The sequence below is a fragment of the Dromiciops gliroides genome, chromosome 2 (genome assembly GCF_019393635.1).
Source record: "Dromiciops gliroides isolate mDroGli1 chromosome 2, mDroGli1.pri, whole genome shotgun sequence".
In the NCBI taxonomy this organism is placed as follows: Eukaryota; Metazoa; Chordata; class Mammalia; order Microbiotheria; family Microbiotheriidae; genus Dromiciops; species Dromiciops gliroides.
Window position 1 is genome coordinate 557,031,817 of NC_057862.1, and position 27,242 is coordinate 557,059,058.

The 27,242-nt window shown below is 39.0% G+C and overlaps 1 protein-coding gene across 6 annotated transcripts in view; it reads right to left on the minus strand.

The window, feature by feature from the left end:
- XRN2 (5'-3' exoribonuclease 2) overlaps positions 1-25,925 on the minus strand; it is a 110,159-nt gene extending 84,234 nt beyond the window's left edge. For 4 of the 6 annotated variants that reach the window (XM_043986627.1, XM_043986630.1, XM_043986628.1 and 1 more), the window contains exon 1: positions 25,739-25,925. In XM_043986627.1, coding sequence (XP_043842562.1) covers positions 25,739-25,813 — 75 coding nt within the window. In that variant the 5' untranslated portion in view covers positions 25,814-25,925. Of the gene's footprint in view, positions 1-22,236; positions 22,398-25,738 lie in introns of all 6 variants that reach the window. The other 2 variants (XM_043986629.1, XM_043986632.1) reach the window with 2 other exon arrangements.
- Between the last annotated feature and the right edge of the window lie 1,317 nt (positions 25,926-27,242).

Sequence of the window (27,242 nt, forward strand, 5' to 3'; positions counted from 1 at the left end):
CATATGTTTAGTATTGGTATGACTTCATTATCAATGGTACCTTTTAGTAAAATGTAGTTCCCTTGTTTATTTCTTTTAATTACTTCTATTTTTTGCTTTTGATTTCTCTGAAATCATGATTACTACCCCTGCCCTTTTTACTTCAGTTGAAGCATAACAGATTCTAGTCCAGCCCCTATGTGTGCAGCTAGGTGGTATATTAGATAAAACATTGGGCTAGACATCAAGACTCATTCATCTTCAGGAGTTCAAATCCAGCCCCAGATTCTTACTAGTTGTGTGAGTCTGACTTAACCCTATTGGTCTCAGTTCCTCATCTGTAAAATGAGCTGGAAAAGGAAATGGCAAACCACTCCAATATCTATGCCAAGAAAACTTCAAACAGGGTCACATAGAGTCAGACATGACTGAAATGACTAAACAACAAGGTTATCTAGTTCAAGTGTTTCTTGTAAACAATATATTGTGGAATTCTTTTTTTTTTAATCCATTCCACTATCTGCTTCCATTTTATGGCAAAGTTCATTCCATTCAGTTTTAATTAACTGTGTATTTCCCTCCATCCTACTTTTCCCATTTCTTCCCTCTCTTTTTACCCTATCCCTCCTCAAAAGTCTTCTTTGTTTCTGACCACTACCTCCCTTAATACACCCTCCGTTCAGTGAAGCCCCCTACCTTTCCCATTCCCCTCCCACTTCTTTGTAGAGAACTAATTGTGTGTCATTCCCTCTTTGAGCCAATTCTGATGAGAGTAAAGTTCAAGCATTGACCATCATCCCTCCACCCCACCCCCAATCTTCTCCATTGTAAAAGGTCTTCCTTTCCTGCCTCTTTTATGTAAGATAATTTTTCCGATCCTTCTTCTCCCTTCCCCTGTTGCCCGGTGCATCTTTTTCACCCCTCAATTTTATTTGTAAAAATCATCCCCTGGGGCAGCCAGGTGGCGCAGTGGATAAAGCACTGGCCCTGAATTCAGGAGTACCTGAGTTCAAAATCCAGCCTCAGACACTTGACACTAGCTGTGTGACCCTGGGAAAGTCACTTAACCCCCACTGCCCTGCAAAAAAAAAAAAAAATCATCCCATCACATTGAATACATCCATGCCTTCTCTGCCTATGAACACTTCTTCTAACTGCCCTAATAATGACAGATTTTAAGAGTTACGTATCACCTTCTCATGTGTGAATGTAAATAATTTAACCCTACTGAATCCCTTATGATTTCTCTTTCATGTTTAACTTTTTCATTTTTCTTTTAGAGTTTTCTTTTTGAAAGTCAAATTTTCTATTCAGCACTAGCCTTTTCATCAGCAATGCTTGAAAGTTCACTATTTCAGTAAACTCTTGGAACTCACATCACAATCGCTCCAAAAAACTTCCAAATAATGCCATAGGACAATTCCTAGAACAGCAGAACCCACAAAAGAATGGGCTGAGTTCATTTTCCAGCCAACGATGGTTTAGAAGGCAGGAAGGGGCTGCTGTGCCAGGAAAGGAGTGGAGCCCATCCCCATGGTCACAGTGACAACAGATCCAGTCCCAGGAAAGCCTCACCAGAGAAAGAGACCCCTGAAGTCTCTGAATCAGCTGCAATGCCAATGTTGTCTGGAACTAAGCTGAGTTTGGTGAGAGGGCTGAGTGGTGGGCTGGGGGGAGATTATAGGGGTCTCTGCTGGTGCTGAGGCAGAAATTGGGCTTTTCACCCCTGCTAAGAACCAGGAAGTAGGCTTGAGTAGCAGTGGCCCAGGTGGGGGAGGGGAGCAGGCTCTTCAGAGACAACAACCACAGCACACAAAAATTTGCTGTCTGGTTAATTAGCAAGCTAGCCTAGGGTTATCTACAGACCAGAGAATAGGCCAGGCTAGTGAAGAACTTTCCCTTCCTTAAATCACATCATCTTAGACACCCCGCCCTGAAGCTTGGGACACCACATCCTAGAATCAGTGCCCCACTTTAAGAAGGAGTTAAAAGTCAAGTAAAAAGATGGGCAAGATGGGCAGACAGAAAGATGAGGAAAATAGAAAGTTTCTTTAGTGACAAGGAAGACTGAGGTGCACCCTCAGAAGAGGATAGCAACATCAGGGCTCCTACATCCAAAGCTTCCAAGAAAAATATGAATTGGTTTCAGGCCATAGAAGTACTCAAAAAGGACTTTGAAGATAAAGTAAGAGAGGTAGAGTGAAAAGTAAGAGACGTAGAGGAAAAAATGGAAAGAGAAATGAGTGAAGGAGGGTCATGAAAAAAAGTCAACAGTTTGAAAAATCTAATTGGCTAAATGGAAAAGGAAGTACAAAGTTCTCTGAAGAATATCATTGCTTAAAAAATTAGGATTGAGCAAATGACTTTAGAGAAATCAAGACAATAAAGCAAATCTAAATGAGTAAAAAAATAGAGGGCAATGTGAATTATCTCCTTGGAAAAATAACTGAGTTGAAAAATAGATCCAGGAGAGATAATTTGAAAATTATTGGACTACCTGAAAACCATGATCAGGGAAAGAGCTTAGACATCATCTTCCGGGAAACCGTCAGGGAAAATTGCCCTGATATTCTAGAACCAAAAGGTAAAATAGAAATTGAAAGAATTCACCATCACCGCCTGAAAGAGATCCCAAAAGGAAAACTCCCAGGAATATTATAGCCAAATTCCAGAGCTCCCAGGTCAAGGAGAAAATATTACAAGGAGCCAGAAAGAAACAATTCAAGTACTATGGAGCCACAGTCAAGATAGCACAAGATCTATCAGCTTCTACATTAAAGGATCAGAGGGGCATGGAATATGATATTCCAGAGGGCAAAGGAATTGGGATTACAACCAAAAAATCACCTACCCAGCAAAACTGAATATAAATTTTCTGGGGGAAAAATGGGACTTCAGTGAAAAAGAGGACTTTTAGGTATTATTGTTGAAAAGACCTGAACTGAATAGAAAATTTGACTTTCAAATACAAGACTGTAGAGAAGCATAAAAAAGTAAACAGGAAAAAGAAATTAAGAGGGATGTTAAAAGGTTAAACTGCTTACATTCCTACATGGAAAGATGATACTTCTGACTCCTAAGAAATTTCCAAGTATTAGGGCAGATGATTGAAATAAATTTAGATAGAGGACACAGGTGGGAATTTATTATGAAGGGATGATATCTGTAAAGCAATTATTTTTGTTATCTTTTTTTTTTTTGGTGGGGTGGTCAGAGTTGGGTGACATGCCGAGGGTCGAGCAAAGGGTAAGTGTCTTGTGGGGCCGGATTTGGGTTTGGGTACTACTGGGTGGGTACTTTGTCCACTGTGTCACCTAGCTGCCCTTGATGACACCTTATGGGTAAAATTGAGGGATGAGAGGACTGCACTGGGGGAAGGGGAAAGGGAGAGGTGGAATGGGGTGAAATTCCACAGGAAAGAAACAGGAAAGGATTTATAGAGTGGGAGGGGGGTGTGAGGGGGAGAAATGGGGGGGGGGGGAGCAGGGCAGTGAATGAGCCTTACACTCATCAAAACTGGCTCAAAGACATTAATATCATCAGACTTGGCTTAAGGAGGGATTTACATACTCAACTGGGTGGAGTAATCTATCTAACCCTGCAAGAAAGTAGGAGGGGAAGGGGATAAGGAAGGAGGGGGTAAAAGGGAGAGCAGATTGGGGAAGGGGGGCAGTCAGAAGCAAATCCCTTTTGAGGAGGGACAGGGTGAAAGAAGATAGAGTAAAGATCATGGGTAAGGGAAGAGGATGGAGGGAAACAGTTAACAATAGTAACTGTGAAAAATAAAAATAAAAAAATTGTACAAAAAATATTAATAGAAATTCTTTGTGGTGGCTAAGAATTGGAAATCCAAGGAATGCCCATCAATTGGGGAATAACTAAACAAGCTGTGCTATATGATTATAATGGAATATCATTGTGCTATAAGAAATGACAAGCGAGATGATTTCAGAAAAACCTGGAAAGACTCATATGAACTGATATATAGTGGAGTGAGCAGAACTAGGAGAACACTGTGCAGTGACAGCATTATTGTTCTATGAGCAATTGTGAATGACTTAACTATTCTTAGCAATACAATGATGCAAGACAATTACAACGGACTAATGGTGAAACATACTATCCACCTCCAGAGAAAGAACTGGTGTTGATTGAGCACAGACTGAAGCATGCTGTTTTGTGATTTTTCTTTTGTTTTTTTTACTTTAGTCTCTTTGTATAAAATGACTAATGTGGTAATGTTTTACATAATTGCACATGTATAACCTATATCTGGTTGCTTGTTGCCTCAAGGAGGGGGGAGGATAATGAGGGATTGAATAAGAGAGGGATAGAATTTGGAACTCACAACTTCAACTTTTAATTAGGAAAAAAAGAAATTTTTAAAAAAGAAAAGAAAAGAAAAAGAAAAAAAAGAAAAAGAAAGTTCACTATTTCATTAACTATCCATCTCCTCCCCCCCCATCCCCCCCCAAAGGATTAAACTCAATTTTGGAGAGGTTGTAATCCTAGCTCCATTTTCCCCCAGAATATCATATTCTAAGCCCTTCAAAGCTTTAATGTGGAAGCTGCTAATTTTTTTTATAATCCTGAGACTCCCCAATATTTAAATCATTTCTTGAATATTTTCTCCTTGACCTGGGGGCTCTGGAATTTGCTTATATTTCTGAGTTTTCATTTTGGGAATTCTCTTTCAGGAGGTGATCAATGTATTCTTTCAATTTCTATTTTGCCCTCTGGTTCTAGAATATCAAAGCTATTCACCCTGACAATTCTTAAAAATATAAGGTCTGGGGGCAGCTAGGTGGCACATTGGATAAAGCATCAGCCCTGAATTCAGGAGAACCTGAGTTCAAACCCAGCCTCAGACACTTGACTCGTACTAGTTGTGTGACCCTGGGCAGGGCACTTAGCTCTCATTGCCCCACAAAAAAATAAAAATTTAAAATAAATGAATGAAAGAATAAATGAATAAATATATAAATGGTCTAGGCTTTTTTTGTGATCATGGATTTCAGGTAGCCCAATAATTCTTTTTTTTTTTCTTTTGGCAGGGCAATGAGGGTTAAGTGACTTGCCCAGGGTCACACAGCTAGTAAGTGTCAAGTGTCTGAAGCCAGATTTTAACTCAGGTCCTCCTGAATCCTGGGCCAGTGCTTTATCCATTGCGCCACCTAGCTGCCCCCAGTCCAATAATTCTTAAATCACCTCTGCTTAATCTATTTTCCATGTCAGTTGTTTTTACAAGATATTTCAAATTTTTGTGTTTTTCATTCTTTTGATTTTGTTTTATTGTTTCTTGATGTCTCATAGAATCATTAGCTTCCTCATGACCAGTAATAAATTTTAAGGAACTCTTTCCTTTAGTGAACTTATATATTTCTTTATCCATTTGGCCAATTCTCCTTTTAAGAGAGTTCTCTTTGATGGATTTTTGTGGCCCTTTTACCATTTGGCCAAGTCTGGGTTTCTGAAGTGTTATTTTCTTCAGTGCTTCCTTTACAAAGCTGTTGACCTTCTTTTCATAATTTCTCTGCATTAACTCATTTCTTTTCCCAATTTTTGCTCCATTCTCTCATTTGAGTTTTAAAATCTTTTTGGAGAGCTTCCAGGCATTCTTATTGGGCCTGTGACCAATTCGCATTTTTCTTTGAGGCTCTGCGTGTAGCTGTTTTGACCTCATATGTGTTCTGAGTTTCTGTCTTAATCTTCCCTATCACGCAATAACTTTCTATGGTCAGGGTCTTTTTTTGTTGTTGTTTGTTCATTTTTTTCCTAGCCTATTTCTTTACTTTTAACTTCATGTTAAAGTTGGACTCTGTTCCCAGGGTGGTGGGGGCAATGTCCCAAGCTTCAGGCCATTTTTTACTGCTATTTTCAAGGGCTGGGGGGGAGAGAACCCCCCCACACACACACACACATACACACAGTTTTGTCAGTTTTTATTTCTTCCAAGATACAGTGATCTAAGGAGAGATATGGTTACTGCTTTCCTGGCTTATGTTCTTGTCTTTACCCAGGAAGGGACCTTATTCTCCTACAGCCACCAACATAAGTACTCCTCCTGGCCCTGGACTGTGATCAGGTGCCCTGCTCTCCTGCAACCACAATTGCTACTGCTTCCCTCTGGCTTGGAACTGAGATCAGGGTCCTCCCTATTCCCCCACAAGCAACCACAAGTACTTCTCTCAGTCCTATAGCTGCAAGTGCTATTGCTCCTTTTAGCCCTGGGACTGTTACTTATGGTTCTGTATGGGTAATGCAAAGGCTCTTGAACCCAATGAGAGTAAAATATCATCTGCAATCTCCTTCTGACCCCCACCAAGTCCCTCACTGTCTATGAGTTGAGAGTTCCCAAAGATGCTGCTGCTGCCTCCAAAGCCCACTGCTGGCTTGCCAGGGCATGACCATGTCTTCCCTGTGCTCCAGGCCCAGCTGACCACCACCCTGACGAGACAGACCTTTCTCATCAACCTCCTAAGTTGTCTTGGGCTAGAAAATCTCACCCAAACGACTGTTGGTTCTGCCATTCCAGAATTCAATTTGAGACATTATTTTAAAGTTATTTGGAGGGGAATTTATAAGAGTTTGGCTAAGTACTTCTTTACTACACCATCTTAGTTCCACCTCATCTGCGACATGTCAAAGACAATAGAAAGGTCAAAAAGGATAAAAACTAAGACATGTGTTTTTGAAAATTAAGAGATTTTTGGTAACTATAGACAAAGCAATGTCAGTTAAACAATAACACTGTTTAACATTAACAACATTCCTTAAGTACTGTGTAAAAGGAGAGCAAATTAAGACAATGAGTTGAGATAGCTTCTCCTAGAAGTTTGCCTAAGTGATGACTCAGAGTTATAGGATAATAGCTTGAAGAACAGTAGGGTTTAATGAAGGATGGGGGGACTGTGGCATATTGGAATATGTTATAGATAGAACTAGTAGATAGTGAAAGAGTGAAGTGCAAAAACTGGGAGGGATGATCGAGGTTACAATCGGCTTGAGATTATGGGAAGGGATGAGTTTAAGGGCATATATTGGAGTTAGCCTTTGCAGGAAGGCTGGAGTAAAGAAAAATGTATATGCTAACTAAGGAATTATGAGACTTTGAGACAGGAAGATGAGGGGACTTACAGAAAATGGCCTTAATTTTCTTGAGATCCTCAGCTGGATAAGAGAAAAGAAGTGTGAACATTTTGAGGGGGAAAAAAGAACAGACTATGAGGAGTAAGACAGGAAATTAATTAGAAAGGACTAAATAACTGTCTTGCATTAAAGAATCTAACAGATTACAATAACATAAATTTGTTGTGAACCAAGTCTTGTATGACTTCCTTCAAGTTCTATTTAGTAAAATCTTATTAGGAGCAATTCAGTAAGGTTAGGGTTTGCCAAGGGATAAGGGGTAACAATAAAAGACAAGAGATTTGATAATATGTAATGAAACTGGCTAACTATACAGTCAAAACTAAAATAATGTATACAAAAAGAAAAAACTGAAAATGAATACCATGAAATTACAATGATCAAGGATGACTCCAAAGAAATATGAGAATGCAGCTCCATTCTTTCTTTGTAGAGATAGGGGACTACAGGTTTTACCCACTTCTTCAAGTACTGCTCTTTGCTCAACCTCCTCTCTCCATGCACATTCAGTAAGAAATACTGTAATGTATTCTGCTCATTTATTTTACTTAAATGTGTCCAAAGTCTTGCTTTTTGCCTCAAATTTAAAGAGCCTATGGTTAGCTAGAGATAAATAAAAATCTTAATGAGGGTAGAGAGCCAAGCCACTGTTGGAATGTTAAGAATTTTCCTAACTAGGGGCTCTAAGCTATTATGATTTTATTAATAACTTTTCATCTAATATAAACTCCATAAATTAGAGAAAATAGGGAGGGCATGATCTTTCTTCTACTCACTACCCTCTCTTCTCCACCCCTTTCTCTCTCTGGAGATTTAATTAGCTCTTGAGATTTAATTAGGGCAATGTAATGGCCCTCAAGTCCAAATGGTCCCTTTTCTCTCCATTTGATAGTTTATATTACACAAAAAGTTATTAATATAATCACAAAAGCTCAGAATCCCCAAATGGAAAAATCTCTAACATTCATACAGAGGTTTGGCTCTCTGCCACTACAGCATGGAACACTGCATATAATGTTAGGTTTAGCTGATGTACTGGTTAGTATTGCTGATTTGCTTTACTCACTTCTCCCTTTTGGGGGGCTTTGTTTTAGGTAATGGCTCTCTGAGAGAGAGAGATATTGGGATATAAAGGTAATGTAAAAACAAAAATATCAATAAAAATGAAATAGTTTTTAAAAAGAATTTTACTTTTGACATAAAAAAATTGAATAACGAGTTGGTTATTTTATTTACCATCATTCACTAAAGTAAACACCTACAAAATCATTAGAAAGTAGAATAAACTAAACACGGAATGAGGGATATTTTGGTCAGGGTGTAGAAAAATAATTATCAAAAACAAAAATTGTTTTATTTATAACAAAATGTATTCTGAATATTTTAACAATACAAAGTTGAGAAAATATTTTAAATTTTAAAATGTTTTCAAATATGAATGTGAATAAAAAAATGTGACTACAAATGCAAGCAAAAAGATGTACTGACCAACTCCTTTAAGGAATTTACATTTTAATGGCTGAATAGAGCACATAAAAGGAACCTGAAAGAGGGAAGAAGAGATAAAGGTACCTAGTACAAGGACATTGCAGAAGTATGAGAGTCAGGAATGCTGCCTGGAGAAGAACAGAGACATGGCCAAATTGAGCCTTTTCCTTTTGGACATTCTGAGAGGAACCAGTCAGTCAGAGGGAAAGGAAAGGCTACAGGATGAACTTTCTGGGGCAATACAGAGAAAGCCTACAGCTATAGATCCTCACATAAATAAATTATATATCCTTAAACTACTGAAGTAATCCATCTTATAACTAAAAACAAATTCCTTTTTGTTGTCCTTAGCTTTCTTTGACATCTCCTAAGAGTGTAGAATTTTTTTTAATTATATATTACTTATTTTTTTATTTTCTAAATTTTTTAAATTATAAAACTATTTTATTATTTTCTAGTTACATGTAGAGACAGTTTTCAACATTTGTTTTTATAAGATTTCTAGTTTCAAATTTTTCTCCCTCCCTCCCCTCCCCAAGACAGCAAGTAATCTGATGTTATATATGTACAATAACATTAAACATATTTCTGCATTAGTCATGTTATAAGAGAAGAATCAGACCAAAAAAGAAAAACCTCAAAAAAGAAAAACAACAGCACCAAAAACAAAAGAAATAGTATAGTTCAACTGTTAAACTGTGGGTCAGCATCCATACTCCACAGTTCTTTTTTTTCTGGATTTGGAGAGCCTTTTCCATCATGAGTCCTTTGGAACTATCTTGTACCATTGTATTGCTAAGAAGAATCAAGTCTATCACAGTTGATCAACACATAATGTTGATGATACTGTGTACCATGTTCTCCTGGTTCTCCTCATCTCACTCATCATCAGTTCATTCAAGTCCTTCCAGGTTTCTCTGAATTCCTCCTGCTCATCGTTTCTTACAGCACAATAGAATTCCATTACATTCATAAACCACAACTTATTCAGCCATTCCCCAATTGATGGACATCCCCATAATTTCCAATTCCTTGCTATCACAAAAAAAGAAGCTATAAATATTTTCCTACATGTGGGTCCTTTTCCCTTTTTTATGATCTGGGTGTGCACAGCTTTACAGCTCTTTGGGCATAATTCCAAATTGTTCTCCAGAATGACTGGATCAGTTCACAACTCCAACAATGCATTAGTGTTCCAATTTTTCCACAGCTTCTCCAACATTTATTATTTTCCTTTTTTGTCATATTAGCCAATCTGCTAGGTGTGAGGTGGTACCTCAAGAGTTGTTTTAATTTGCATTTCTCTAAATCAATAGTGATTTAGAGCATTTTTTCATATGGCAATAGATAGCTTTGATTTCTTCATCAGAAAACTGCCTGTTCATATCCTTTGACCATTTCTCTATTGGGGAATGACTTGGATTCTTATAAATTTGATTTAGTTCCAGATATATTTTAGAAATGAGGCCTTTATCAGAAGTACTGGCTATAAAAATTGTTTCCCAGCTTTCTGCCTCCCTTCTAATTTTGGATGCATTGCTTCTGTTTGTACAAAAACTTTTAAATTTAATGTAATAAAAATCATCCATTTTGCATTTCATCTGGTTTTTAATTTCTAATGATAAAGATAGAGTTGCCTAATTACATTTTAAGATTCTTACACTGATTTAGATAATAATAAATGTTTGTTGACTTGATTTTATTTAATTCCATTGGCTTTCTTTCTATAAATTACATTCCTTTAGGGGGGACAGCTAGGTGATGGAGTGGATAAAGCACCGGCCCTGGATTCAGGAAGAACTGAGTTCAAATCCAGCCTCAGCCATTTGACACTTACTAGCTGTGTGATCCTGGGCAAGTCACTTAACCCTCATTGCCCCACCCTGCCTCCCCCCCAAAAAAATTACATTCTTTTAATGGAATATACCCACACTCCACAAAACTCAGTGGATGGTTTTAACAACAAAAAATCAATCAATCAATAAATAGGATTTAATAATGGCTAGCATTTATATAGTGCTTTGTTTTGTTGGGGGTTTTTTGTTGTTGTTGTTTGGTTTTTTTGGCTGGGCAATGAGGGTTAAGTGACTTGCCCAGGGTCACACAGCTACTAAGTATCAAGTGTCTGAGGCCGTATTTGAACTCAGGTCCTCCTGAATCCAGGGCCAGTGCTCTATCCACTGCACCACCTAGCTGCCTGCCCCCTATACAGTGTTTTAAGGTTTGCTAAGTGCTTTACACTTTATCTCATTTGATCATCACTCTAAGAATTACTATGGGCAAAAAACAAGAAAACAAAAACATACAAAAATTATACCTCCCAGCAGCTGCTGTTGTTGTTGTTTGTCCTTCTTTCTTGAAGAGGACCATGATATCAGAGTGATATCATGACTTGCAGTAAAGTGGATATAAGTGAGGGAGGGCTAGAAAGGGTCACCAACCTCACTTTTTCCTCCAGAGCCATCTTGGTCCAGTACCAACCAAGATGGCAGATATAGATATAGATAGATATATAGATATCTCAGAACCGGAGATAGCCCTGGATATTTTAAAGGCAATTGGCATTAAATTACTTGACCACGGTCACAAAATTAATAAGTGTCTGCAGTGAGTCTGAACTTCAGGGCCAGTGCTCAATCCACTGCAAGACCTAGCCACCCACCACCCTGAAGCTACTCTGGTCATGAACACATACTCACTCAAGTTTAAGAAGCCCTAGTATAAAGAGAACTGGATTTGGAGTCAAGAGGACTCAAGCTCAAATTCTAACTCTATTACTTGTATTGCTGTCATCTTAAGAAATAACCTCGGGGCAGCTAGGTGGCGCAGTGGATAGAGCACCGGCCCTGGAGTCAGGAGAACCTGAGTTCAAATCCGGCCTCTGACACTTAACACTTACTAGCTGTGTGACCCTGGGCAAGTCACTTAACCCCAATTGCCTCACTTAAAAAAAAAAAAAGAAAGAAAGAACCTCTTTGTACCTCTGCTTCCTCATCTGTAAAATCAGAGGGTTGGAAAGATGATCTCTGGATAAAGCACCGGCCCTGGATTCAGGAGTACCTGAGTTCAAATTCGGCCTCAGACACTTGACACTTACTAGCTGTGTGACCCTGGGCAAGTCACTTAACCCCCATTGCCCCACCAAAAAAAAAAAAAAAAAAAAGATGATCTCTAAGACCTTTTCTAACTGCTATGATCTTATATTTTGCTGAGAAGAAGAAGATCAAAGTAAAGTCTTTGTTTTATTTTCCTCCCCCCCCCCAAATATGGGGGATATAAAGCAGGCTAATTTTGAAGATGAGATGACTAAAAGCTTTTCAAGGTCATGAAAATTCTGGTTAGTTTAACACTTTAGTGTGTATAAGTGGTGCAGGGCATAGAGCTTTGGACTTGGATTCACAAAGACCTGACTCTTCAATTCTGCCTCAGACTCCTACTTGCAGTATGACCAACCTTCCCCACCCCCCAGGCAAGTCACTCAACCAACCCAGCCTCAGTTTCCCTATCTGCAAAATGAGTATATAATAGTCTCTACCTCGCAGTATAGCACCTAACTCACAGAACTGTTGTGCATATATGTTCTTTTTTGATCATCTTACACCTGGGCAATTATAACAGTCTTCTGTTTGGAGTGCGGAGAAACTTGGGCTGGAGGGCCAATCTATCTATCCTCCACTCAAACTGTCAGTTATCTTAAGTGCAAGGTCACTCCTCAATAAACTCCAACGGCTCCCTATTAACTACAAAATCAAATATAAAGCCTATTTTTTTTTTGGTGAGGCAATTGAGGTTAAGTGACTTGCTCAGGGTCACACAGCTATTAAGTGTTAAGTGTCAGAGGCCGAATTTGAACTCAGGTACTCCTGACTCCAGGGCCAGTGCTCTACTATCCACTGCGCCACCTAGCTGCCCCCTAAAGCCTATTTTTGATATCTAAAACCTACCTCCGTTATACTCCTCCAGTCTTAGTTACTCTCCCCAATGCCCTCATCTCCCAACACACAGAGTGATCCATGAACACTGGCCTACTCACTGTTCCTTGCACATAACATTCTCTGCCTTTTCACTAGCTGTCCTCCATTCCTAGAATGTGCTAGAGATGAGTCTCCATCACCTGGCTTTCTTCAAGACTCACCTTAAATCTGACCTGCAGTCAGTTTTTTCTAGACTTCTACTGAGTACTGACATCAAATGAGTTATTAAAGGGGAAACTAGAGATTCACCTAAGATGCCATCAAAAACATTCTGCCCACATCCAAACAAAAGAAAACAGCCATCCTTCTCCCTGCATCAAGTCCTGGAATATTACAAACTCTTCTAAGTGAAATGTATGGAATTTGTCTAACCAACCACATGGGGGGGGGGGGAAGGGAAGGTGGGAATTTTTTAAATGTAGGCTACCGGGGCAGCTAGGTGGCACAGTGGATAAAGCACTGGCCCTGGATTCAGGAGGACCTGAGTTCAAAGCCAGCCTCAGACACTTGACACTTATTAGCTGTGTGACCCTGGGCAAATCACTTAACCCCATTGCCTCACCAAAAAAAAAAAAAAATGTAGGCTACCATGACTATGACATGAACCAACAGCAATCAAATCAGTCTATCAAGATACATACAATGGACTAATGCAGAAATATGTTTAATGTATCAGATTGCTTTCCACCTTGGGGGAGGGTGGAAGAAAAATGTGGAACAAAAAACAAATGTTGAAAACTATCTTTACATATAATTGGAAAATAATAAAATACTTTTATGATTAAAAAAAAAAGATACATACAATGAGTAGGAGCCAGAACAGAGTAAGAGGAGACTGTGTTAGATCACATTTAGACATCTTTTCTCTAAAAGCAAACTAATAACTGCCTAATAATAATAGTAATTAGCATTTACATAGTGCTTTGAACTTTGCATTTGCCCATACCTTCCCCATGGTCAAAAAAACTCACTTGATTGAGACCCTCTGGCTATAATCCCTCATCTCTTCTGACTTTTATGGCTAACCTCCATCTATCCATCTATCTAAGCATCTAATAACTCCACTTTCTTTCCTCTCACTCCTTTTTTTAACTCTGCAATTTGGTTTCTGACTTCATCATTTAACTGAAACTGCTGTCGCCAAAATTACTGATCTCTTGATTGACAAATCTAATGGCCTTTTTTTCATTTTTCTCAACCTCTCTGCAGTCTGACACTGTTTATCTCCCTCTTCTTGATACTCTCTTCTTACTAGGTTTTCATGACACTGCTCTCTCCTAGTTTTCCTCCTAGCTATCTGACCACTTCTCATACTCCTTTACTAGATATTCATCCAGGTCATGCCTGGTAACAAATGTCCCCCAAGGCTCAGTGCTGGACCTTTTCTCACCCTATACAATTTCACTGGGTAATCTCATCAGCTCCCATGAATTAAATCATCATCTCTAAACTAATGATTCTCAAATCTATTTATCTAGCTCCAACCTTTCTGTGGATCTCTAGTCTCAAATTTCCAACCGCTTATTGGACATCTTGAACTGGAATTTCCTGTAGACTTCTTAACTCAACAGGTCCAAAACTGAATTCATTATCATTGCTCCCAAACCCCTCCCTCTTCCAAACTTCCCTATTACTGTTGAGGGCACCACCATCCTTACAGTCACCTAGACACACATCTTAGGTCATCACTGACTCATTACTCTCTCTCACTCCTCATATGAATCTATTGCAAAGACCAGATTATTGTATCTTCTACCATGTCATGTATATACTCCTTTCTCTCCTCTGACAATACTACTGCTCTGATCCAGTTTTCATGCAAGGACTATTGAAACAGTACTGATTTGATCTCCCTGCTACAAGTCTCTCCCCAGTTCAATCCATCCTCTGCTCAGTTGTCAAAGCAAGAATCCAACCAAGTCACCCACCTACTCATGCTAGTGGCTTCCTATTACCTACAGCCTAGCTTCTTAAACCCCATATGGGGTCATGTAACTGAATGAGGGTTTCTTGAAAAATTTGGAAACATTAAAAGATTATGTAAACCTATTTTATAAACCTGTATACCATACATACACACACACACACACACACACACACACACACTCTCTCTCTCTCTCTCTCTTTATATATATACATATATAAATTTCTTGGGAGAAAAGGGGTTACAAGTAGAAAAAGTTTAACAAGCCCTGACCTATATATAGGACCAAATATAATATCACATTTGACATTCAAAGCCTTTCATAATCTGGTTCCCTCAAAGTGCTCCATCTCCCAACTCTAGGCATTTTCACTGCCTGTCCCCCATGTCTGAAACACTTTTCCCTCCTGGCTTCCCTGGTTTCATTCAAAGTCCTAGCTAAAATATCATCATCTATGAGAAGCTTTACCTTATCTCCTTTAATGCTTGTGCTTTCCCTCTATTGATTCTCTCCATTTTTTCCTATCTCTTGTTTTGTATAGGTTTTTTTCATGTTGTCTCCCCCTTATTAATTTTGTAAGTTCCTCAAGAACAAAGAGTCTTTTGCCTTTTTTTTTTTTTTAAATCCAAGGTGCTTATCACAGTGCCTGACTCTATTTTATTGCCTGGCTACCCCCAAAGCTATTCCAAACTTTCTGACATTAGCCAATCACACTAGCCCCTCAGCTGAGGACCTTGAAAAAAATGAAGCTCCCTCTTTTCCCATCTCTTCCTCTCTGAACTCTTTAAAATAATAATAGCTAGAATTGATATAACATTTTAAGTGTTACAAAGCACTTTAATTATTTCATTTGATTCTGGAAACACAGGTAAATAAAGGGTAAGTGATGGACCAGAATCACATAGCTAATAAGTGCCTAAGGCAGAACTCAAACTGAGGTCTTCCTGACTCCAAGTCCAGCACCGTATCTACTATGCCAACTAGTTGTATCATCATCTCCCATTCCATTTTCCTTTATCCCAGACTCTGACTACAGTGTGGCTAAAGTCAACTCCTTCACATATACACGTGATTCCATGCCCTCCCATCTTCTCCAGCAGATCTCATCCTTAATCACACCCCCACACCCAAATCTTTAGTTCTCCCTATTAACTAATTCCTTCTCTAATGCCTTCAAAGATACAAGTCCCACTCCCTCATCTTGGAGGGGGAGAAAAAAAACACCTTAAACACCTTTTAAACTATCATTAATATCTCTCCTCCCACCCCAAGTCAAACTCTTTCAATAAGTTTTTGAGAATTACTTTCTCTACTCATTTATTCTTCTCAAACCTTTGCAATTCAGTTTCAAGCATCACTAAACTGTTAGTCCAAAGTTAGTAATGATCTCTAATTGCCAAATTTAATAGTCTTTTCTCAGACCAAAACCTTCTTAACTTGAAGAAGGGGAAAGGGAGAAAAGGAAGAGGAAGGAAAGGGTACAAGCATTTTATATAGCACAATCTAGTGTTTGCCAGTGTTTGCTAATCAATTGCTTCACAAGTATTATTTTATTTGATCCTCACAACAACCCTGGAAGGTAGGTGCTATTATTATCTCCATTTTACAGTTCAGGAAATTGAGAAAAATAAAGGTTAAGTGACTTGCCCAGAGTCACACAGCTAGTAAGTGTCTGTAGCTGGATTTGAACTCAGGTCTTCTTGACTCTAGGCCCAGTGCTCTATCTACTGTGCCACCTAACTACATTTGACACTGCTGACCACCCCCTATTCCTAAATACTCTCTTCTCTGGGTTTTCATGATATTTCTCTTTGTTTATATCTTATGTATCTGTCTGACCACCCTTATTAGTCTCTTTTGCTGGCTCATCAACAATATCAAACCCCCTAACCTTTTATTTAACCCAAAGTTCTGTCCTGCGTCTTCTCTTTTCCAGCTATACTCTGTCTCTCTCTTGGTAATGTTCAGATTTGGTGGGTTTAACTATTAGCAATATACAGATGACTTCCATCTAACTCCCTTACCTCCCCTGAGATTCAGCCTCACATCAACCATTGCCTATTGTCCATTTCAAACTGGATGTCCCGGAGATATCATAAACTCCGTATCATCTAAAACTAATTTATTCCTCTTTCTCCCTCAATTTTCCCTTCTTACAAATTTCCTTGTTTCTTATGAAGGCACCACCATCCTTATAGTGTCTCAGGTTTGTAACTTCTGATTACCCTAGACTCTTCACTTTCTCTCACCCAAATCTCCAATCAAGTCAATAAGCACTTATTAAATGTGCTAAGCACCATATGAAGTGCTTTAGATAAAACCAATGCAAAATTATGGCCCCAAGCCCCTCAAACTCACATACTAATGGTAGAAACAAAATGCAAACAATTTTGTACATACAAAATGTATACAATAAAAACAGTAGGCAATCTCAGGTGAGAGTAGGAGGAGGGACTTGACAGGGAAAGGCTTCTTGCAAAAAGTACGATTTGATATGAGTCCTGAAGGAAGCCAGGCCTAGGAGGTAGGGGTGGAGAAGAGCATTCTGGACAGGAGAACAGTCAGTGAACCAAAGCTGCTGTTTCTACCCCCCCACACTATCTCTTGCACCAATCCCTTCTCTCCACTCATACAGCAAACACCTTAGTTCAGGCTTTCATCATCTCTCACGTAAATTATTTCCCCCTCACTGATCTCTCCTTCTCAAAGTCTCTCCCCTTTATAGTACATCTTACTCACTGCTGCCAAAGTAATTTTTCTTAAGCACAGATCTGACTGCACTACTCAACCTACTCTAATGACTTCTTATTGCCTCTAAGATAAAATATCAATTCTTGTTTTCTGTATAACCCTAACCCCAACCTATCTTTTCAGGTTCACTGGATGCTACTACTACTCTCACCTCCTGTTCCCTCTACTCTCCTTTATATTTTTGAGGTTTACTAACTTTCTATTTATGCTGTTTTTATATATACCTCTTATATCCCCCCAATTAGAATGTAAGTTCATTTTGAGTAGGGATTGTTTTATTCTTTGTACTTGCATCCCCAATTGCTGGCACGGTTCTTTGCATATGCCATGATTTACTTATACTGAGCTTGTAGGCCAATAACATGCCTACATCTTCTCCACGTAAACTTGTATCCAGCCATATTTTCCTCTGCACTACCAAAACTGATTTTTGAAACTAAGTGTAAAATTTTATATTTATCCCTTTTATATTTCCTCAAATTAGATTCAGCAAAAATAAATGTCAAAAATTATATAAAAGCAATTTCTACATTAAGGCTGAACTAGAAAATCTCTAAACTTTCTTCTAACACTAATATTATGAATCTAAGGATATCTCTACTGATATGAAGTAATCATAGTGCTGTACTGAAAATCACTGAGTCAGAAGACCTGGGTGGGGACCTTGGATTTACTTCTTACTATCTGTATGGGTTTTGGCAAGTCAATCATTTTATCTGTGTCTGTTTCTTTATATATGAAACAGGGATGATACCTGCACTACTCATTTACCTCACTATAAGGCAATGTTTCTTAGCTATTCCATTTTTCTGAGTATCACATGCTCTACTTTAGTCACAGTAGCAAATGATAAATCATAAATGTTTATTTTTCTATGCTGTACTATCATGATGAAAATACCATTTAAAACAGAAAATGGGAACTTTGAAAGTTACATGCTTTTAAAAGCGAATTCTAACAAACATCCAAAGATTAATTTTAATTTTATACAAAATGTTTGCAAATATAGGAAAAGAAATAATCCTTCCTAATTCCTTCTATGATAGAAGCATGGTCTTGATACCTAAACCATAAAGAGTTAAAAGGAAGAAAACTATAGACCGGTATCTCAAATAAGTATTGATGCAAAAATTGCAAATAAAATATTGGCAGAGATCATGACAACACAATACAAAGATTATATACTACAACCAAGTTGAATTTATACAATGAATGCCAAACTGGTTAAATATTAGGGAAACTATAAACATAAGTGGCCATTTTAACAAAAATGACACTATAAATGCAGAAAAAGTTTTTATGAAATACAACACCCTCTTCTGTGAAAACCACTGGAAAACATAAGAATAAGTGGACCTTTCCTTTAATATGGCAAGCAGTTTATCTCCAAAATCAAGAGAGCACTGTATCTAACAGAAATAAACTAGAATCCTTTCCAATAAGATCAGGGCAAAACAAAGGTGTAAACCAGTCCACTACTATTTGATATAGTGCTAGGAATGCTAGTAATAGCAATATAGGCAAAAAACCCAAAATTATCACTTTCTACAGATGAGATGGGTACCTGCAGAACATTAAGAGAAAAAATAATTTTAAAAATTAACAGAAATGGGGTAGTTAGGTGGGGAAGTGCATAGAGTATTGGCCCTGTATTCAGGAGGACCTGAGTTCAAATCCAGCTTCAAACACTTGACACTTACTAGCTGTAATCATCATTGCCCTGCCTCCCCCCCCCCCAAATTAATAGAAACAACTTCAGCAAAGTTGCAGGATATTAAATCCACATAATCAGGGGCAGCTAGGTGGCGAAGTGGATAGAGCACTGGCCCTGGAGTCAGGAGTACCTGAGTTCAAATCCGGCCTCAGACACTTAACACTTACTAGCTGTGTGACCCTGGGCATGTCACTTAACCCTAATTGCCTCACTTAAAAAAAAAAATCCACATAATCAAAATTTCTGTATATACCCAAAAAACCTAGCAGGAATAACAACTGCATCTAAAATAACTACAGAATGTATAAAATATTTAGGAGTCTACCTACTGAGGTAAAGTGAGGAATTCTATAAAAACAACTACAAAATACTCTGTGTACAAAAAAACACTACTCTGTGTAAATACAGACCTAAACAGTTGAAGAAATATTAATTATTCATGGGCAGTCAGTGTCAATATAATAAAAATGACAATACTACCTAAATTAATTTGCTAACTCAATGAAACACCAATTGAACCACCAAAGGATTGCTTCACAGAGATAGAAAAAAATAATAAAATTTATCTGGAAGAATAGAAGATCAAAAATCTCAAGGAAAATAATGAAAAAAAAAAGTTGGAGGGAAGGGGCTTTTCTTGAAATCCCAGATCTCAAACTATATACTACACAAAGTGGTAATCATCAGAACAATTCTCCAAGAAAAAGAAAGAGAGAGAGAAAGAGAATGAGCTCTCTCAAGCTTGAGCTTGAGAAGTGGAACATTATTTTAAATACACACAATGTAGAGAAACAAATGAACCTAGTACCTACTGTTTGATAAACTCAAAATCATGAGCTATTTGGCAAAAAGGCTCACTATTTCACAAAAAATTGCTGGGAAAATAGAATGAGAACTGATAGAAATTAAGTTAAAGCCAACATCTAACATCATATACCAATGTAATATCCAAATGGATATGTGACCTACACATTAAAAGGTCACATAATAAACAAATTAGAAGAGCAAGGAAATTATATCTTTTGGATCCATAGACAGTGGAAGACTTTATGACCAAAGAATAGAGAGGATAATGAAAGACAGAAAAATTTTGTTATAAAAAAATTTAAGTTTTTACATAAATCCAGTGAAAATAAAATCTAAAAGGAAACAGTTAATGGAGAAAATCTGTACACATGAGTTTGTTAAAAATCTCATTTCCAATTCATATGAAATATAAAATTATAAAAACTAGACATTCCCCAATTGGTCATGAGTGGGATGGGAAGTACACCCACTGACCCCTGTAATAGAGACTCGAGGAGAAAGGAGGCTGAAGCATTGATTTTATTTCTTTCGAAAGAAAGGTGCACCACACTCACTGGGACAACCAGGAGGTGTGATACACCAGGATTAGAAATCAAGCAGTTTTTATACTTTTTACAGACATCTAATTTGAGCAAAATGCGGTAATTGGGTTCAGCAATAAATCATTCTCCTGGAATGTTCAGCGATTACTTATTTTGCAACATTCTCAGTTTCTGCAACAACTTTATCATGTCTACATAATGTCTCGGTGCAGACTCTTTGAAACAATTTTTAAGTTGATATGCCTATATTTAGAAAGGGGGGGGGGATAGTAGCTTCCCATTATTGCCTCTCTAGAAAAAAATAGAGGGAGAGAAATAGGGGGCTATAAAGGGCTTTAAGACTTTGAGATCAGATCACTAGGCCGAAGGGGGGGCACTTTCCATCTCAGTGGAGGGTCACATCCATATGTCCCTCTCAGTCAAAGGCTATAAAATAGTACTCAAAAAGAAATCCAACTCCCTACAGTTATATGAAAAATGCTCCCAATCACCAATAATTAGAGAAATGCAAATTAATGCAACCTTGAGGTTCCATCCATCAAACTGGCAAAGTGCCCTCCCCACAAAAAGACTAGCATTGAAGGTATTGCATAAAAAACAAACACACTGATGCAGTATTAGTACATCTGAGAACTGGACCAGCCATTTTGGAAGGAATTTAAAACTATGCCCCAAAATTTATGTACACTTTTAATCTACATACACTGAGCATACACTTTGACCAAAAAATACCAATACTAGGCCCATGTCTAAAAGAGACCAGAGGAGAAAAATATATTTATTGCAGTTCTTTTTGATAATGGGGGAAAAAAATAGGAAAATAAGGGGTTACCCATTTGGGAGCAAATGTCTGAACAAATTATGACATGTGTATGTAATGGGATAATATTATGCTTTAAGTAACAACAAAAAGAAGTGGTTCAGAGAAACCCGGGAAAACTTTTATGAAGTGATGCAGAGCAAAGTGAGTAGAAGCAGCATAATTTATACTACAACATTACAAAAATGAACAATTCTGAAAGACTTAAGAATTCTTAACAACCATGATTTCAGAGGACCAATAAAGCACACTATCTATTTCCTTTCAGAGAGGTGGTGTACTAAACATTCAGAATAAGAAACATTTTTGGACACAGCCAACATGGGAATGTTACAATGATTTTGTTTTTCTTTTTTCCTCCCAGTGCGGAAGGACATGGGAAGAAGCAAAAATAAATATCTGTTAACTGAGAATAAAATTTAACTTTAAGCAGTTAAACTCATAAATTTTAAGAGAAAAGTTATTAAATGAGGTTTTCTATTTTGTACATGAAAACATTCATATTTGGTATCTGTTAAGTTCGGAATAAAAAAAAGCAAAATATTAAAACAAAAAATAGCATTTAAAAGATCATTTGACTGGAATAAATTCCAGCAGGAGGTTTAAGACTGGTGAGGTGAGCCAGCATAATCTATCAGAAAAAAACAAAAATAAGAGCTTAGAAGCACCTGGATTCTAGTTTGCCATCAGTAAAGAATAATAAATCGACCATAAATATTTCAGAGGTATCATTATATGGGTCATGTTAAGTAACAGGTAAAAGTATTCTGGAAACTTTAAAGTTTTATCTACATAAAAGTAACAATGAAGAAGAAAGAGGATAGCTGAATTGAGGCTAGTGAAATGAGAGGGTTTAACCTAGGTGGGCAACATCAATCTCTTATATTATTAAAGCACTTTAAATTTCCTAAGAGCTTCCTTTCCCCACAAAAATCTTGTGAGGCAGACAAGGCAAGTATTACTATCCCCATTTAACTAGTAAGGAAACTGAGCCTCTAAAAATCAAAAGAAAAGTGAGAGACATTGTAGAGGAATCAGTAATATTTGATAGCCAATTAAAAGTGAGGAAGGAAGAAGGTCAACTTACAGTTGAAAGGGTGGAAAGGCAGGATAGTTGTGGCACTGGTAGTCCTGAGGAAACAGGGAGGTGTCTCATCTTATAGAATGTAAGATCCTTGGGGTTAGGGATTTTCCATTTCCCAATCTTCTACATCTCCCATATCCATAACAAAAAGCCTTCAGTGCAAACTTAGGGTAAGAGAAGGAAAGTAAGGATCCCAATATCAACCATCCTCCCTCCACAGTTCAGCATAAGCCCCCACTTCTTTATGGAAAACATCCCCAAGGATTCTAGGGATAATATTTCCTTTTTCTAAGTTCATAATCATTATACTGGAGCAATAGTGTGGTAGAAGGGAAAGGGCAAAGACCTTAAAAGTCAAGAACATCTGGGTTAACTCTGCCTAAGGCACTTAACTAACATGGTAGCTTCAAGCAAAGTATTTCTTATAGGACTTAGTGTCATCCTCAAAAGGTTGTTGGCATCCAAAAAAAACCCAATTTTTTTTGGAGAACTTTAAAATACTTAGAGACATATAAATATGAGCTATTGATACTGTTCTTATAAAATGAAAAGTAGAGTGGCATAGTGGCCAGAGAGCAGGCTGCTAAGACTGGAAGATATGGGTTCAAGTGCAGAATCTGTCATATTCTGGCTGCTTGTCCCTGGGCAAGTTATTTAATCCTGGTGCTGTAGGTAATTCTCAGTAAGATTTTTAAATTGCAAAGAAGATACCAACTTGCCCTAGAAAAGAGTTTCCTCATCTAGAACAATGAAATCACAGCTCTAGTCCCTGTCCCTAATGCTTATAGTCTATGCCATATAATTTAACACAATAGTATACTGTTTAAGTATTTATTGTTCTAAATGTAAATGCCCAACCAGATGGTAAGCCCCTTGAGGAAAGAACTGTCAAACTTTTTTAATCTCCCAAAGTATTTAGCACAGTGCTGAGCAAATTTAAGGGAAAAAAACTGGCAGACAAGGGTTAAATATTTCCACTCCTATATCATACTAACCAATATAGTGCTATACACTGACTTCTCTGGATTACAAAAAAAAATTAGATAAGGGGTCCTCAACCTTTCCCCAGTGACAATCCAAATCCTGTCTCAAGTTTTACCTCCTTCACAAAGCCTTCTCCTGATTTACATTCCAGAGCAAACTGCTTTTCCTGATGTATACCACCAATTCCCCTCTGTATACCTTCTTTCAGTTACTCCTAGAAAACAGCCACCATTACCTAGTACATCAATCAATAACCTTTTTTCACTGAGTGTCACTAGCATAGGCAAAAGCAGGGTCTGGAAAATAACAAGAAAGAAAGAAAAAGTGAAGTAGGGGAACTGAAGAAGAAACAAATGAAATGTATGTGGTGAAAAGTGCAGAAGTGCAATTCAGTGACCTATTCCAACCTAACAGAAAGGGCCATGGTCTGACAGGTGAGAGGGGCTCTTTTTACTAATGGTTCTGACACTGACATGGGTAACAGCTGCCATACAGCACAATTTTTAAAAGTTACTTAACCTGCTCTCCACAAATGTGTTCAATATGTTCTTATTAATTACTGGAATTTGAAAGAGTTGAAACATTCTGGGGTCCTGCTCTAAATTCTAATTTTACTGCAAGGTTTAAGCCAATTCTTATTCAACCATCAATCCCAACTTACACAACCCTGAATTCAATTTAGTCTACTTTGATATATAAATCAATGTTGGCATAATAAGCATGACAAGTCCAGTGAATCAATTTGCAATTATCTGAATATGGTGATTTTCTAACTCAAAGAACAATGAAATATGAGACTTTCCTCTTTTAGGAACAATACAGGTAATCTTGGCAATGCTGCTAAAATATGATGAGGTCTGTCCTGGAAGAAATGAAAAAACTAAAATTGAGGTCCTCTAAAAATTCAAAATGCAAAAAGAGCAATTTACTATGCTAATTTTATTCAAAGAGAAAGCTATTGAAATGTTTTTCCTGCCTTTACTTCAAAGAAAAGATTTTTTCTTTTTTAATGAGATCTGACAATATCACTGTAGGAAAAAAAATGCAATGTTACAATGCAAAGTTACCTAAATCAAAAAATGGGAACAGGAAAGAGAGGCTGCTTAGTTCCCCCTACCCAGAAAGTTGAAGATTCCAAAAAATTCCAGCAGGAAATTTCAAAATCTCAGGGAAATCAGATTTTTCCCTCATTTAATTTTTCTTTAAGATTATTTGGGGGAGGGGGGAGATTAAGTCAGTCTGCACGAAAACATTAAAGAAAAAGTTGCAGACACCTTTCTAAAAACTCATGAAAATAATGCATGGTCGATGAAGTTGTTAACTGGTACAGCCATTCTGGAAAGCAATTTGGAATCAAGCCCCCAAAGTTACTAAACTGTATGACCAAGGGATGCCAAACTCCCAAAAGATCAAAAAAAAAAAAAAGAAAAAGAAAAGGACCCACATGTTTAAAGAATAATAATTATAGCAGCTCTTTTTGTAGTGCAAACTTTAAAAGGTGCCCATCTTTGGGGTAATGGACGAACACATTATGGTGTATGAACGTCATCAACATTCACTAATAAGTGATGAAAGCATACATTTCAAAGAAACCTGGGAAGAAAGTATGAACTGATACAGTGTACACTGAGCAGAACCCAAGAACCCTGTCTACAATAACTACAACATTGCAAAGATAGCTCTGAAACACATAAAACTCTGATCAAGGCAATGACCAATCGTGATTTGAGATGATAAAGACTGTTATCCACTTGGGAGGGGGAGAGATACTCAGGGTCTATCTTTTCGGCAAGGTATTTGTTGTTTTAACTTTGCATATTGATTACAAGGCACTGGGGTGGGGTGGGGGTGCATAGCGCTTAGATTACTAGTAATTTGGGGGGGGGGAGGAATTTAACTCGAGATGAACACAAACATTGTTACCACAATTTAAATGACAAAGCCCCGATTCGGCGGGCCAGTGGTGCAAACTATTCAGCACACAACTGTTTACATTAAAAGTCCACAGCAAGGAAGATAAAACGGGGCAGTCTCGCGCAGGGAGAAAGGAGCAGAAGAGTCCCGGCTCCCACAATCAAGCCTCCCCCACGAAGTAATAAGCGCACACCGGAAAGTGGCCGGGGGTGGAGGAGTTGGGGTACGGGGGTGGAACTCAGCCCCGAGGCCGACCCCAAAGAGGCAGCGCGGAGACAACGCACGCTGCCGACCACCCCCTCTCTCGCCGTCCCGCTGCCTCGCTCCCTTCACCCACAGCAGAGCAACCCGCCCGTGGAACTTAGCAGTCACCACCGCGTGTCTTCAGCGCGGGGAATCCCCAAGGGGGGTGGGGACTCTCTAGCGACCTACACAAAAGGGGGTGGGGGGGGCTTCCCACGCGGGCCGGTCAGGACTGGGGTGCCAGCGGGCCTCTAGTCAGGCTCGACAACAGGCGGAACAGGAACGGCGGGAGACGCAGGGCCTAGTCACGCCCGGAGCCCCCCGCCTCTCCGCAGGGGCCTCGTACGACCCTCTCCCCTTTTACCTTCTCCTCCACACAGTTCACGATGATGGAGGGGTACTTGCGGCTCAGCCAGCGAAAGAAAGCCGGAACTCCCATGGTGTTGGCCGGGCGCTTTTTGAGTCGGCAAGCCCGGTCCCGAGAAAAAAAAAGCGTAACCAGAGAGACAAGCGGCGGCAGCAGCGGCGGAGGGCAGGCACTTCCGCCCACCTTCGGGCCTAGCGGGGGGAAGTGACGCCACGCGGCCGCCGCGGCAGAGCACGGCGGGAAAAGGACGACTGAGTGGGGGAGGCGGCCCGACTAGGGCGGGACTCAGCGTTGGGCAGCGCGGGACAGAGTAGGAGCACGCTGCGCTACCCCACGAAGGCGACTGCCTGGGATCTGGGGGCCGCCCTTCCCCGCCCCGCCATTCTGGCGGAGGCCTCGCCTGAGCGACTCGAGCTCCCGTTAGATGAGGCGGGGCCCATCGGCAGCCCCTCGACCCGAAGTGCCCCGCGCCGCAGCTGTTCCCCTCTCCCGCCCCTGATTGAGCGGCGCAGGTGGGATGGAGGCCCCGGGAGGGTCGCGGCCTTGGCTCGGGACCTGCACTGAGTAGTAGCTCCGGTCTAGGGAATTTCTTTGTGGGACCTAGCCCTGCTTGTCAGCTCAGGAATTTGGCCGTTGTGGAGGGGCAAAGAAAGGGACTTTTTTGTCGGCCATTCCCCCAATTGAGACCCCATCCTGTCCACACTGGTATTGAAACCTCCGGAATCTTCTCTGGGGGTCGAACCCGTCCCCTTTTACGTTGTTGCTCCTCATTTGTGTCACCGGAGTCTTTGAATAATTACTTAAAGGGATTTGTGATCTCACTGTCATAATGAACTCGTTTAAAATGGAAAGTAAAACTCCCGCTTTTGTTTGGTTTGGGGTGTTGCATGTTAAAGGTAGCCCAGTAGATAGACCCTTTCAGTGCCACTTCACTTAGGAAAGTTCCTGCTCAAGTCAGGGGTTAGTAAGTGTGGTTAGGGGAAGCCTGGGTCACCCCCAGGCTCTTTCTGATCATCTACGAGGTCAAAATTATTTTCATAACACTAAGGAGTTTTAAGCTAAATATCGATAGCTATAGCACACATAAACAAAAAGCTCCTTGGAATCTCGATCATTTTTAAGAATGTTAAAGGGACTTCAGATCAAAAAATTTGAGAACTATTGAGTAACAGGACTTAGCCCTGGAAAGAAAGCATCTTAGAGAATAACTAATTAAGCTCCCTCATAAAAAATGAGCAAACAGATGCCCAGAGAACTTCAGTGATTTGACTAAGGTCAAGAGTTGGGACTTAAATGTGTCTTAATGACTCCCAAGTCTAGTGTTGAAGACATTTATTTCTGGACCCCATTCAAGAAAATTACTATACCATTCATTTTCATCTTTAAGGGACAGAATCCTTTTCTACATTTCTAGACATTTATACTCACATGGTATGTCCGTTTGGGCCAAGAATATTTAACGTTTTAACATTTCTTTAGGCTTTTTAATGACATTACTTTT